This window comes from Clytia hemisphaerica, unplaced genomic scaffold (genome assembly GCF_902728285.1).
Source record: "Clytia hemisphaerica strain Z4C2 unplaced genomic scaffold, Clytia hemisphaerica genome assembly, whole genome shotgun sequence".
In the NCBI taxonomy this organism is placed as follows: Eukaryota; Metazoa; Cnidaria; class Hydrozoa; order Leptothecata; family Clytiidae; genus Clytia; species Clytia hemisphaerica.
In genome coordinates this window covers 17,703-33,318 of record NW_027104511.1, presented here as the reverse complement: position 1 = coordinate 33,318, position 15,616 = coordinate 17,703, and the positions used below count along the sequence as shown (strand labels likewise).

Here is a 15,616-nt window from a genome sequence, read left to right as displayed (position 1 = left end):
AATTAGTGAAAATTTTAGCTTGAGAAAACGGAAACCTGTTGTATATTTTTGGAAAGCTCTCAAAAAATTAAGATTAGTGATATATTGCGAGTATAGGTGATTTCAGTACCTAACTCGAGATATTGAGCTTCCGAAAGCGCTAAAACTGGACAAAACAGCTGTTTCTGGCTGAAAAACACTGAAAAACACTGTTTTTAAGGATTAATATCTCGAGTTAGGTAAAGAAATCACCTATACTCGCAATATATCACTAATCTTAATTTTTTGAGAGCTTTCCAAAAATATACAACAGGTTTCCGTTTTCTCAAGCTAAAATTTTCACTAATTTTTCTCCCTATGATTTTTGCCCGAGACTGTCGTATTTGTCCGAAAATCACACCAAAGTGTCCGAAGCAAAATTGGCACCCAAGTTATTTTGATTCCCCTACCCCTTAGCTTTCCAAAAATGTATAACAAGTGCTTTGACTAAAAAAATCGAGCGACCTCAAAAAAACGAACAAATTTCCCCCTACTATAGCCTCCGTCTCAGAACGCGGTCAGAAAATTTTGCGGATAATTTCACAGCGAAAATGCATCCAGTGAAATGTGAGTAATGTATCATGATTCAAGTCGACTGACATAATTATACACATAATACATGTTACAAGTTCTGCCTACGGATTCTCAAGCTCAGCTATTATTAAACTATTACATGTTAGTAGCCGACCCGACTGACCAATGTTATGTAGCAGGTTGAAACATGAGTTTCTACTGGAAAGATGCAGTTTGTTTTCAAGTTAAATCTTCAAAATAAAGCAAACTGTGTGGGTTTCTTTACTTCCAAACAACCTACCATTAGTTTTGGAACACTCCATAATAAAGGAAGATGGCTCTTCTTGTGGATTGGCTTTCTGATACCCCATATAAACACGATGTGACATGAAAGTGAAGAGACATGATTTGTTGGTTTTTGTTTGATTTGTTGACTTATATATCTCATGGCAAATGGGATAGCAAATGACTTTTCATGTATTGCTTGGCTCTACATATGATAGCTCTATCTTTGAACACCTCCAGAATGTTGAAAAAAGCATTTTACGGGATAAGTTTCAATTTTAATTTTCATGGAAATTTTTAATCGCCAGATTTGGCTTGGCGTCAGTTTTGTTTGGTTGATGTTTGGTATTGTGATCATTAAAAGCAATGAGATGCCACACAGTCACTCTACACATGATGCCTCCAGCCATGATTGGTATCAGAATGTTGGAAAAAAACATTTTACGAGAAATTGTTGATAGAAATTATATTGACTCATTTTTACAATTTTGGCGGTGTGGGTATAGTTGGTTGATAATGTTTACACTGTGGGATGGTTTTCAAAAAACTGTTATATTGATTGTTGTTTGTTGGAATTGATTACCAAAAAAAAGAGAACCTTTTTTGATAAATACTTTATTTTTTTCATGAATCGAAAAAACCGTGTGGATAGTATGTCTTGTAGTAACACCAATGCAGTGTCTGTTTTCAAATTTTGAAAGCTTTATACCTACTGAATCTGTGAATTGAAGCTCTGACTAGCTCTAAGTTTAAAACTTTGAGCCATGTTTTTTTCTTTGTTGCTATTAAAGATAGATTTTTAAATTGTCGTAATGTAAATTTATGGTAAAGTTTTAGTTTTTGAGTTTAGTTCATCAGTAGTACATACAGTAGTATTTTTTCAGTAATCCTTTCTTGTAAATATAGTAACATTTAACCAGACTCGCTGCCCTCATCATATTCAAATTTGTATTTTTTTAGGACTGATAAGTACATATTTTTAAACACCAAAACAAAGCAAACAACATACCAGTTCTTTCTGGACAAATATATATGTATACTTTATTGTGTGCTTTGAGTTCTATTTTATAATCAACCCTCTCAACTGCTGATCTTTCAACTATCATTTAGGAGTATAGAATGGGCTTCCATAGTACCATTTTCTCTAAGTATTTTGTGCAAATTTTCAACAAAGAAGTAGACTTCTTGACTGTCCTTGTCCCTTATGTTAAAGTTGTTCTGATGGAGGACATTGCTATTTTTGGTAGCCTTCACATATCAATAAGGAGCTTTGATGTAAATGTTTTTTCTGATGAAATCATTAATCTGAAACTATTAGGCCTTTATGAACTTTCTAGAACAATAATCTTGCTCTAGTCTTGAGAAACACTAAAAAAATAGGTTAGCATTCCCTGCCATAATTTCACATTGTTCTGAGGATTGCTGAAAAACTAGATATTGAACTTTACCTTGAAGATATCGAAATTAGTCATCGCACATCTACCAAAGAGAAAGCACCTATCATTGTTAAGTTCAATAGCAGAAGGATGAGAAACGAAATGTGGGACGCCCGATGGGACTTTACAACAAAAGACATAGGATTTCAAGAAGAAAACTCAATTTTTATTAATGAAAGTTTGACAGAGCACAACCGTGAAATTTTTAAGGACGCTTGGAATAAACTAAAGAAACCCAGATACTTTGAAAGAGTCACAACCATTGATGGTATAACCTATGCCTGGAAGACATACAAAAGAGACAATAAATCTGAAAAAATTATCATTCTCTCTAAAAGTGACATTATCAAACAAATACCACTACCCAGAGACTAAATTTTTCATACATCAATACCATCTCACACAACATACTATTTTTAATCCTTTTTCTTTTAGCGAAGTTAAATGGCTAACCTGATTCCTAACATTTTAAATGAATCCTCTATATGTCATGTCTGTCAAACTATTGTCCTTAACAGTGGGGTTTTTTGTGAAATCTGTCTTACCTGGCTCCACATAAAATGCATCAAAATCACCCAGAAGCATTACAAAAACTTAGCTAAATCACCTCTCCCTTACTTTTGTCAAAGATGTGTTTCTGGAGCTCTTCCTTTAACAACCATAACTGATTACCAATTAAAATTAGAATTTTTTAACTCAAATCACTCAGAACCTAATAACAACAAATGTAAACATTGCAATAAAGTCATTGGCCACAAGAGACACGTCAAGTGTAAACTTGGTGGTGGTCTCTTCCACTTAAAATGCTTAAATATATCTCCATTAAACATTAACCATAAATTATGGTCATGTAACGATTGTCTAAACTTTCCTTTTCAGCATATGGATGATAATATTTTTAACGAGTTTAACAACAATAATAAAGTTAATAATAACAATTCAACTTTCTCCACCAATGTTAATTTTACTAATGACTTCAAAGAATTTAACCATCTCCCTCAACTAAATATTACATTAAATTCTTCTGACAATACTGATAACTTGATAAATTTTGAGTACTATGATATCAATAATTTTCTAACACTTTCCAGGGAGGCAGGTTCTTCCTACCTGTCTTTCTTACATACCAACATAAGATCCCTAAATAAAAATGAAGGTAAGTTGAAACATTTACTAACCATTCTTCGTCATGAGTTTGATGTTGTAGGTATTTCGGAAACATGGATCAAGGATGACCAACTATCAGAAAATCACTTAATCAATGGCTACCATCCTTACATTGGAATGTCTGGCTCAAGTCAAAACTCTGGAGTTGGTTTTTTCATTAAAGACTCAATAAATTTCAAAGAAAGGGAAGACCTATCTTTTTCAACAAAGGGTAAGAATCTTGACTTTGAATGTTTCTTTGTGGAGTTGGATGAAATATTGGTCGGTGTTGTCTATAGACATCCTAATAGCAGCATTCAGCTTTTCACAAATGAACTTGAATCTCGAGTTTTAAATAAAATCAAAAAAGAAAACAAAAAGATTGTACTGATGGGTGACTTCAACATTAATCTGATGAACACAGAGTCTCATAGATACACAGGTTATTTTTTTGACAAAATGACATCAAATTATCTCTTTCCATACATTGTACAACCTACAAGGTTCACTGAAAACAACCACACATTAATTGACAACATTTTCTATAACGATATTTCGAATGAATGTATTAGTGGAAATCTTATCCCACACATCAGTGATCATTTGCCAAATTTTCTTTTAATTCCTCGCACACACAAAAATATTCCAAGGTCCAAAAAAAAACTCAAACGTGATTACTCCAAATTTGACATAAATGAATTTCGAAAAGATCTTGAAAATATTGATTTTGTAAATACACTATCAAAATTGAACAACACCAATGATATGTATAACTTTTTTCACAATGGGTTAAAAATTTTTATTCGATCTTCATGCTCCTAATAAACCTCTAACTAAAAACGAACGCAAGCTTGAACAAAACCCTTGGATGACTCAGAGTATTTTAAACAAAATGCAAATCAAAGACAATCTTTATGGACTTTTCATGAAAGACAAAGACCCTCAAATTCTCAGAGAATATCAATTATTACTACACAATATCAACAAAAATATACGTAAACAAAAGTTTCTCCATCTAAAACAAAAATTTCTCTCTTCAAGAAATGACATTAAAAAGTTTTGGAAAAATCTTAATTCTTATCTTGGCAGGAAAAACACAGTCAAAATACCAAGTACAATGACTAATGGAAAGAAATCTTTTTCTGGCTCATTCCAAATTGCTGAAGGCTTCAATGAATATTTTAGTGAGGTAGCTCCCAACTTATTAAAGAAAATTCCAAATCACCCTAATCCAGAAATTTACATGAACAAGATCAAAACATGTGATACAAGCATTTTTTTTCAGAAAACAAATTCTTATGAAATTTTAACACATCTAAATAATCTCAATGCCGGCAAGGCAAAAGATATATATTCTTTTCCTGTTCGAATAATCAAAGCTATTGCAGATCTGATTTCGGAACCACTATCTCTTATAATAAATTCCTCGTTAGTCACAGGAGTATTTCCTAACCTCCTAAAACATGCCAAGGTAACACCTCTTTTTAAAAGTGGCATCAAAACGGACCTAAAAAATTATAGACCAATTTCAGTTCTCCCTGTGTTTGACAAAATATTTGAAAAAATCGTCCATGAAAGAGTTACTCAATTCTTCAAAAAACAAAACAGTTTATTTGAAAATCAATTTGGCTTTCAGAAAGGTAAGTCCACCAACACCGCTGTTCTTCATTTAACCAATATCATCAGTCAATGCCTAAAAAGGAAGGAGATTGGTTGTGCAATCTTCTTAGATTTAGCTAAGGCCTTTGATACTGTAAATCATGAAATCCTTCTAAAAAAACTAGACAAAATTGGAATTAGGGGCCCTGCCTTAGCCTGGTTCAAAAGTTATCTAGAAAACCGAGTCCAGAGTGTCTGCTGCTACCAGGAAAAATCTAAGTCCCTTGGTATGGCTCATGGTGTTCCCCAAGGATCGGTACTAGGACCCCTACTCTTTCTTATTTATGTAAACGATCTTCCTCTAAACTCGTCATTTTCCAAAACTCTATTTGCTGATGATACGTGTCTCTTAATGTCTCATAAAGATCCTATTGTACTTGAAGAACTTGTCAACTCTGAACTTAAAATAATAAGCGACTGGCTCGTTGCAAATAAGCTAACGCTAAACATTAGTAAATCTAACTATATACTTTTCAATAACATCAAACAAACTCAAGACTTTCAAATATCGATTTCAGGTCAGTTACTAAATCGTGTCACAGAAGCAAAATATCTTGGAGTCATTATCGACCACAAACTTAGTTGGAAGGAGCACTTAAAAAAGTTACACACAAAGATCAAACAAAGTGTAGGTATTCTTCATAAGGTAGGTTGGTTCTTACCTAGAAAAAATTTAATTTCTCTTTATTATAGTTTGATCTACTCCCATGTCACCTATTGTATTACTAGTTGGGGTTCTCCTAACACATCTGGTCTGTACAAAATTAATGAAGTCATTACTAAATGTTCTAAATATGTTGATCGGGTTTGCCCACAGTCTGCTGATAATGTTGAGAACTTTAAACCATTAAACATTCTAAATGTCTATATTTTAGAATCCTGTAAACTCGTTCATAAATTTTTAAACAAAAACTTAACATCATCTTTAAATTCTCTATTTAAAAGATCTCCTGAAAATAAACTCCTAATCCAAAGGAAGAACTCCAAAAACAATATCTCCACTATACATCATAATCAAGCTCTACACCCTATGATGTATTATGCCCCTATCTTTTGGAACAACAAACAATGCTATAAATATGCGGAATCCTCATGCTCTGCTTTTTCATTGAAACTCAAAGATTCTCTAAAAAGCAATAATGACTGAAATATGTCTTATTTCATAATTACTAAAACTTAGTTTAGATTTAAATATATATATATTTTTTCTTCTTCTTCTTCTTTTTCTCCTGCGTTTTTAACTTGGACGTACTTATACATAAAGGCTGTATTCTCTATTCAAACCAACCTTGCAAAATCACCTAGCTAAAAAAGATAACGTAGATAATATATTATATCATCATTATTTACTTACTTTTTGAAACTTTTTGAAGGCTTCTTTGTTCGTCTCAACAATCATCCAATTTGAGAAATCCGATGATGGACCATGACTTTTGATGCTATTTGAATCAGCTCTCCTAAGAGGAAAGTAATTCGGCAGCAGTGGCTCGTCCGGTAGTGAATTGAGAAAATGGTCCAATTGATGTTTAAAACTAGTTTTGGAGCAGTTTTTGAGGTTACGGATGGATTGTGGGAGGGCATTAAATAGTCTGGGACCTTCTTCTGACAGGGAGTCTCTCCATATGTTTTTTTGCCTTATGTTCACCTCTTTTAGATAACATTTTCTACCCTGTCTCTGGTTATCGTAACTGAAGATGCCACCTTTGTTTTCAGCATAGTTAAAATTTGGTACAAGCTGTTCTAGGATGCTCCAGGTGTAGATAATCCTGTATCTTTCTCTGCGCCGCTCCAGGCTGTATAGTTTAAGTTCTTTGAGCTTCTCCCAATAGTTGAGATGTTGAAGTGTAGGGATTCTATTCAGGTAAGCTTTTTGAAGTGATTCCAGTTGTTGGATCAGATATCTTTTTGAAGGTGACCACAGCTGGGAGCAATAGTCAATGTGTGGTAGTACCAGTGACTTCCAAAGAGTTAGCATTACTTGACAATCTCTTGTTTTGAACGTTCGATGGATCCAAGCAATGATACTTTTGACTTTCTCGATCTGGTTTGTAATGTGTTTGCTGTATGTCATGTTAACATCCAGAGTGACTCCTAAATCCTTCACGTCCATCTTGGTTTCGATAGGAGAGCCAGTGTCTGAGAGGTAACTTGAGTGTTCTTCTTTCAGTTCTTTCTTCATTTTTTCCGTATTTAAGATGTTCAAACTTCAAGCCATTGAGCTGCATGTTGTTTAATGATGTCCATTGATACACCACATCAAGGTCGTTTTGTAGAAATTGAGCATCAGTGTTATTAGAGATCTCCTTCATTAAACGTGTATCGTCGGCAAATGAAGATAGAAATGAATGTAGGATGTTAGTGTCAATATCTTGGATCATTATCAGGAAGAGAAGTGGACCAAGAACTGATCCTTGGGGGACGCCAGAAATGACTTCTGCTTTTTTGGAGAGGATGTAGTCAACAGATACTTGTTGGGTCCTACCGGTAAGGAAGGATCTGATCCATTGCAGTAATTTGCCAGTTATACCATTTCTCTCGATTTTATGGAGTAGGATTGTATGATCTACACGGTCAAATGCCTTGCTGAAATCAAGGTAAATAACGTCAACGTTACGTCCTTTTTCAATGTGATGAATGAGTCGTTCTGTGTGCGATAGAAGTTGGCTAAGACATGATCTTCCAGACCTGAATCCATGTTGATTATCGTTAAAGAGGTCGTTTTCTTCTAGATGATTTTGTAGCCGTTTTCTGACAATCTTCTCGAAGATCTTGGTTACATGCGAAGTTAATGCTACAGGTCGATAGTTTTCAGGTAGGCCTTGGTTGCCTTTTTTAAAGATGGGTGTGATGAAACTGGTTTTCAAAAGTTGAGGTGTGTAGCCTTTGTCAAGTTTATTTATTTATAACTGTAGCTAGTTTATACTGTGAATGGCTTTAGAAATCCTCTTAAAGGATATTTTTGTTCACAGTCCTTGTAAATATTTCATAGCTCATAAAGTCTATCAAAGAAAACAATACAATACAATACAATACAATAACTAGAAGGAAAATAAAAGAGCGATGCGCGGGGCAGTGGCGGGTGTTGTGCCGCCGTGGATTATGTAATGTGTTTGGGTCATTAAGGCTCTTACGACCCTGTCTCTATAGCAGCTTTATTAGAAGAGGGATTTTTAGTGAGTCCCTTATTTTGCTAGCAACTTGCGAATTGAGGTGGAGTCTGGATCGCTTCGCAACCCTTATACAATACGGCTAGTCAGTTACATCAAAATGCCTCGAAAATGTCAATATGAAAATTGCGTAATCAGAGAACGTATGTCTCGCTCATTTTAAAAAGGCCGAGACAAACTTTCAATAATTGGATTGTAACATCGAGTTAAGTCTCTTTTGTTAAGTCACCAGGGGGTAAATAAAACAGACCTTGATACATTTATCGTTCGATTGAACTTGACCATTTATTTAAAACTCAGCCTCCTAAATATTTGGGGTAGGTAAAATATGTACAAAGAAATTCATACTTTTCCAACCCGGCCAATCTTTAAAAAAGAAGCGAACAGTAAAATGTAATTACCCTTTCCAAATAAACCTCTTCGGTGGCGAGCGTAGTCTACTCTGACGTAATTGTAAAATTTATGTAATGGGAGTTTGACATAGTGATGTAATGTTGTTTGGGGAATTATGAAGTTCTCTGGGATTCCGATTGCATTTATTCAGGTTGATTTTTTATGACTTCTAATGGTACTTTTTCTAACGAGTTTGATTACTCTGTTCTCACACTTATGTCTTTTTTTTTCGCATCCTTTTCCGTGATTACTTTTATTTATATTTTTAAAGACAGGTAAGAAGGCATATTGATGTAACTGCTAGTACGAATTACGGGAAAGGTGTATTCAATTGATTTGGATGGATGGCAATCGATTTGTTTGATTGACGCCATCTGTCAATATATTTGAATAAAAGTTAAACTTAAATTTAAAGCATGATACGTATCATCCTACCTACCATCGCCGAACTATCAAACAATCAGGAACAAAGAAAATTCCAAAAAGTCTGAAAGTGAAAAATTCTCAGTTTGTGTTTGCAGGCACTTCTCGGGTTACCATTTTCAATGTTTTGAATACTGGAAACGTACGGTATCGAAAAGTGAAGATCACGTGATCACAGTCGGGCGGCAAAAAGCAGAGTTGTTGTTATTTTTTGTGTGTTTCCGTATTCTTGATATGCGTAAGTCAAGATGACGTCATATTTTTTAACGGAAGCACTCGAAAAAGCCAGATTTTGACCTCTGTGTTTCTATTTCTAGTAACAGAGGGGTCAAATCCCAGATTTTTTCGGGTGTTTCCGCTAGAAAAATGACTTACGCATATCAAGAATAAAAGATTCAGTCATATCATCAATATCAAAAATTATATGGCCATGATGACACCAACGTAACGCTCGGGGGGTAATCAAGATAACAGAAATGCACTCTAAAGAAAGAGTGGACTTTTTGACAAATGCACTCTAAGGGTGGAAATTTCAGTGTTGATTTTTTTCTCTAAAAACTGTATTGCGCAAGCTGTGAATGTAAGTTTTAGTTTGTTGTAAATGTATTTAATACACCGTTTAGTTGTGTCGACTGCGCACGCGTCCAAACGATTTTCCATTGTTTTGATTTTAGCGACAACTCTTTCCCGTAAAAAAATGATAGGTAAAATTCCGCTTCTCGTAAGGAAACCTAGCAGAGAAACGGTAAGTAAAGAACTTCTTTTAATCATAACTTATTTTCCTCTAAATGAATTTTTGTTAAATTTTCAGGAGAGATCCATAAAATTATCATTGATATCATGTTCAAATATCTAAATCATTCTCTTTAAAGGAAAGAAAAAATTGACAATGTTTACATTCCTCTAACCTTCCACAGTACAGTAGCATTTTTTACCTACTGCCTTCACGGTGGAACATGGTGGAACACGGTGTAGATAGAGAGACTCCTAAACGGTGCATTAAGGAAGCTCTAACACGGAAACACAGTTGCATTCTCAACGAAAAATCTACCACTCTCTTTTATTGTTGCTTTGGAAGACTGTTTTTTATAATGTGTGTGTAGTTAAAAAGTGGAAACGTCTGCTCTTTGCATAAACAGATAGGTGGGTATCTTTTTTGTGTCGTTTAGCTAGGTTAAATCAATTCAATCAAGCATATAATTGATAAGCCCAACTCGGAGCTAAACCTCTGAGATGAGAGCCAGCTTCTTGGAAGCCTAGAGGTGAGGTACTAGGTTTGCGAAGTGACGGGTATGTTCGAGCAAAAAATCGAAAATCGACCCTCAGAGAGAAAAGAAATTGCGGTTATGGGGCGCTTAAAGAAATTTTTCCCCTAAAATTTTTATCGATTTTCATATTAGTAATTTCAGTCCAAATTTTTGATAATCGCGACCTTCAATTATCGTGAATTTATTATGAATTGTTTTTCTTTGAGACTTTCAAAGGTGTGTAAACGGAACCCTTATGGATTGCACATACCCGACAATCGTTTTGTCTAACAGCACCACCCCCCCCGGATTTGCAAGTTTAGTTATGAAATATTAGCATTACTACAATGTACAATTCTTAGATCTTTTTATCAATGCGAAATCAGGATATATAAAGCCCCAATCACGTCAGATCCTACAAAGTTACAAAATAGACTTAGTTTTAATTACCTGGCCTGGTGATAAAGTTACAAAATAACGTTACCCGTTTTTGTGGGTGAAAATTCAAGGTGCCATATCAAACAGTTTATTTGTCGGACAAGGAAAATTGTTGGAATTTAATGTGACTTTACACATTACAAAGTTCATATGATGGAAATTCACCACGTGACTTCATTTCTGTTCGTTGATTGGTCAGATATGCACCACGTGAATTCACTTCTGTTCGTGGATTGGTCAGATGCACCACGTGACTTCATTTCTGTTCGGTGATTGGTTAGTCATTATCTTCGTCTTTTAGAATTGCTCCATGTTAGCCCACAAGAAGATTCGGATATCGGTCGTTTCTTGGCGATACAAACCAAGGGTGGATACTGAAATGGATACGTTTGAAAATTAGAAGATAAGAGAAACACTATCAGGTTATTTCATAGGATTCTTGGCTTTTTTCTTTATTGCTATTGCTATATTTGCGACATATTAGAGGGTAATTTCTACATGATAATGAGAAAGGGTCCACACAGATGTCAAAAGACGTCAAAATGTGTCTGTCAGCATAATATTCTCTAGTATACATAAGTTGTGTAAATAAAGCCTGGGATACACGGAGACAAGATTGATACCGTTAAGAAAAGTACAGGAAACTTTGCGCGATGTTTTGCAGAGATCCTTTAATAAATAACTTCTCAAAACTTTGATATACCTTTGATACTGGTGAAATCAGTATCCTCGGGTGTTCCTGCTAGCTGCATGTCGTCCAAATTGGTGATAGAAACCATGTTAACGTCAGATAATTTGCTTTGATATTCAGAGAGAGTGACGTAATGTAGAAGGCCGGTTTCCACGTGATATTTGCAATGGTATTTTGCAGAATGACACAAACCGTAAAATGAATCTTCTGACGGAATGAACGCTTTCAACTCGCTGATTTTTGGCGTCATGGCTGCAAATGAAGAAATAACGGATCAGAATGGAGATCTGGAGGAGGAAGAGGATGTTCCTGTGGAAGACGGATTTGACTGGTAAAATGTGTTAGACCACATTACATTGAAACCTTCCACTGACCATCTTCTACTCAGCTATACCTCCATATAAACCTCATCTAAGGAAGCTCAAGAGATAGAACATTGTGCCTTACATAAGGATTAGTAAACTTTTTGTCAAAGAAATCCAAAAAGAAAACAGAGAAAGTTTTTGTTGAATATCAAGATTCTACATCATATCTCGCGAAGTTAATACACAAAATCTTTATTATAAGGTGAGGTCTTTTCATTTAACTGAAGCAGAAACAACATCTTTATACCTATCCATTTAGCGCCATCATCCAGTGAATAAAGACAATTAGAGTTGGACCACAAATCTTTTGAAGGTGTGCAAACAAACAAAGTGGATCCTTTTGAAGTGGAAATTTTCAGCATAGATTTCATGGAAATTTTGTCCGTTATTTCTTGTGGGAAAGCTGGAAAGAGAATGAGTTTGATATAAAATCTTTTAATAATTCTTCACTCGTGATACAAACAAACTTATAAAACAGACCCAGCGGAAGCGAGGAGACTGGGGAGACTTCAGCCACTCCACTTTTGAGCAAATTAGATTTTTTTCTCAAATTCCTAGCGAATATTTATCTCATTTATAGCTTTCAACCTCCCCACTTTAACGGTCGTTCCGCCGGGCCTGCAAAACTTAGAATTAGACTAAGTCAATAAAAAAAGTCATTCAAACGTTCGAAGGTGAATGAACAAGTAGGCCTTAAGCATGAGTAGTGATTTACCTCGAATAAAGGCGAGTTTATCACCGCAGAAGCCGGTCGACTTTGGTGTAGTAATAGGACCGAATGTGATATAAGTTGGGCTATTGGGGTATTCCATACACTGTGTTTTCCCTTGATAATCTTCCTGAGTTGGATACATGCCCAACTTCTTTTTTTGACCACTTTTTCCGTTACTCGTGACGGAGACGTATGTTAAGGTGAAAATCTTGGCATCTGATTCGTTGTTCACCAATTGGAGTTTCGTTTCACCTGCTCGTTGCCCAACTTTCTAAAATAGTTATTTGAAGTCATCCTTTGTGTTCTCAAATAAGAATGTCAAGTATCGGGAACGTTTGCAGGTTCCAAACCATAGATTTTTAAAAAAAGAGTTTTTTCTTTTGAGAGAGCGCTCACTGTAGGGTGGCGCTAAACGGTTGTTAAATTTGTCTAGGACAATAAAAATAATCTGATAAAAAAACATAACCCACCTTTCCGGATTGCACGTGGATGAGAAAGGGTTCATCAGGCGCCAAATAAAAAGAATCGCGACATCTTGATGTGCGTATAATGTACTCCGTCCCTGATTCAACCTCAAAACATAGCCCAGTGTCACGGTGCTTCAATCTTTTCGGTTCTAAATTAGAATAAAGAACCAAGTGAAACACTTCTTTTGCGGGTATTATTCCGTTTGCTCTTTCGTAGCTGAATATATAGAAACTTCGTCCCCTGCGTATTTTCGGTTTTTCATGCTTACTGATAACGCCGAATAATTCTCTGACGTCTATCAGTATCCTTAATAAAGCCTGGAATACACGGGGACGAGGTTTAAGTGAATCTTGAATATGAATAGATGAATACTTACCTATCAATTCATTCTTGGTGTGTTGTAAAGAGTAACTTTTCGTCAAACGACCTCTACTGGTGCCTGTCGTCACTGCCGAACACGGACGACCGCCTGAAATGAAACGCGATGGGTTCGTAAAGAAAGAAATACACCCTATCTAAAACAGCGATGCATTGTGGGATAGTTTCGGGCGTATTACAATAGAATTCCCTCGAGGAATTCCTAAGAGATTTCTATTGTAATACTCCCGAAACAATCCCACAATACATTGCTGTTTTAGAAAAATCAAAAACTCCGATAAGATCTATACACCTTTTCGACCGTAGGCGCCAATTGCCGCATGGGCATTTTTTACCACCCTAAAACCGTCCCAGTCTTTTTTCGCACCAATAGACAATAGAAAAAAAAGACTAGGATGGTTTTAGGATGGTAAAAAATGCCCGCGCGGCAATTATGGCGGCTACGGTCGAAAAGGTGTATTGGAATAGAATGAGAAAGAAAAGATATTTCATGAAACAAGCGGTGGCATGAATTCCTTTCATGAGGATTTTCAAATCTGTAGTAAAATAAAAAACTTAAAAAACTTTTTAACCCTTGTAATACAGATAAAGCCGATCGTCTGTGAGGAAAAAAGCCACAGATGTAGAAGTTCCCTCGGCTTTGTAAATTCGACTTTATTTACTATTAAGCTTTTATTCCTTACTGCTTCCAGCTTTTCAACTTCAAAGTGATCGCGAGAGTTAAAGGTTTTATTTTTACCTAAGTGTTTCCGTTTCATATCAGACACATATTTCATATCAGGACAGTGTCTTGCTATTGTTATTTTATGCTGATATAAGCAAAAAAATGTTTTTCTTTTCATAACTTTATGACCAATCTTGCTCCACATCCGTGTCAATCCAATGTGTAAAAGCTTGTGAATTAAAATTGATGAGTAAGCAAACGATATTACTCTTAGACCATGTTCAGACGTTACGGTTCCGTTCCGTTCCTTTCTGCCGAAACAAATGTGAACGCCAAAATTCGAAACGTCAAAAAAAAGACATTACACAAAGCAAAACAGATCGAAACGGTTTCGCTCCACTTTTTTCATTGGAACGGAACTGCTCTGTTTTCTTGCTCCAAAACGTTCCGAAACCAATATGAACACACTCGATCCATAACGAAAATCATACTGGAGCGAAACGGAACAGTAACGTGTTAACATGGTCTTATTTAAAAAACGAAACCTTTAAATTTCATATTTTTCAGGGTATAAACTGACTTACCTGGGCAAAAGGACCAATCGAGATGTGTAAAAGGTTGAGCTTGGATATCCCACATCATGTGACCATCGGATGCTAAAAACACTTCTGTGTATAATTCACATGTTCTCCCCTTTGACCCAACATTGGATGGTATCTATACAGAAGACGAAATGAAAAACTAAATAGATTTAAACAAGAGGATAAAGGTGGGCTAACCCATGCAGCGATACACCTTTTTGACCGTAGTCGCGCGGTCAAGCGCGTGCCACTTAATAATTTAATCCCCCCTAAACGCGATCCAATCCTTTTTGGACACATTTTTCTATTGTCTATAGGTGCGAAAAAAGGAATGGGACGGTTTTAGTGGGATAAAGTGGACAAAAAATGCCCGCTCGGAAATTAGCGGCTACGGTCGAAAAGGTGTGTATCATAGTCATTTTACTAGTGGAATTTTATTTTATTTTTTACACACCAATGTACATAAAGCCAAAAAATCCATATCAGGTTTGGGCTCCGGACTGGTATTTTATTGCGAAAGTTTTCTTACTAAATGGATTTATGAAAAATTCATGTCACCCTTTATAGCCCAGCGTTTGACGACATCCCCAATCGGTTGGCAGACGATATCATCCACCAGGATGCAAGTGAAATTTTTCAATCTGCGGACCTAGACGGGGGTTCGGTTATTATCAGTTAGGGTTAGGGTTGGAGCTCGAGAGTCACAATATAAGGCCGAAGGCCTTCTTAGGGGCATCTGTACCCTGTGACCTAACTTACCCGTAGGGATCCTTGTAAGGGCACCGGTTAGGGTTGGGAGCTTTCTTAATAAAGGTCTGTAAATTACATGCTATAAGTATTTGTGAATGACAGTGATTTGCCGAGTCTCGGTGGCGCAAGCGGTTAGGCATTGGGTTTGTAAACGAAGGTTGCTTGCATTTGGTGGTTCGAGCCGGGGTCGGAGACCAATTGCACCGGCACGGTCAAATTTCAGAAAAATACTTAGAAAACAGTTAGAAACACTAGAGAAAGTCAGAAAACCAGGATAGAAGA

The 15,616-nt window shown here is 35.9% G+C and overlaps 1 protein-coding gene across 1 annotated transcript; it reads right to left on the bottom strand.

The window, feature by feature from the left end:
- Positions 1-11,690: 11,690 nt before the first annotated feature.
- Positions 11,691-13,667, bottom strand: LOC136821928 (uncharacterized). Its single transcript, XM_067078146.1, has 6 exons — positions 13,632-13,667; positions 13,338-13,476; positions 12,964-13,109; positions 12,497-12,764; positions 12,029-12,184; positions 11,691-11,725 (listed from the first exon to the last, which is right to left on the bottom strand). Exons 1-6 carry the CDS (start codon positions 13,665-13,667, stop codon positions 11,691-11,693), a joined length of 780 nt encoding a protein of 259 aa, XP_066934247.1.
- Between the last annotated feature and the right edge of the window lie 1,949 nt (positions 13,668-15,616).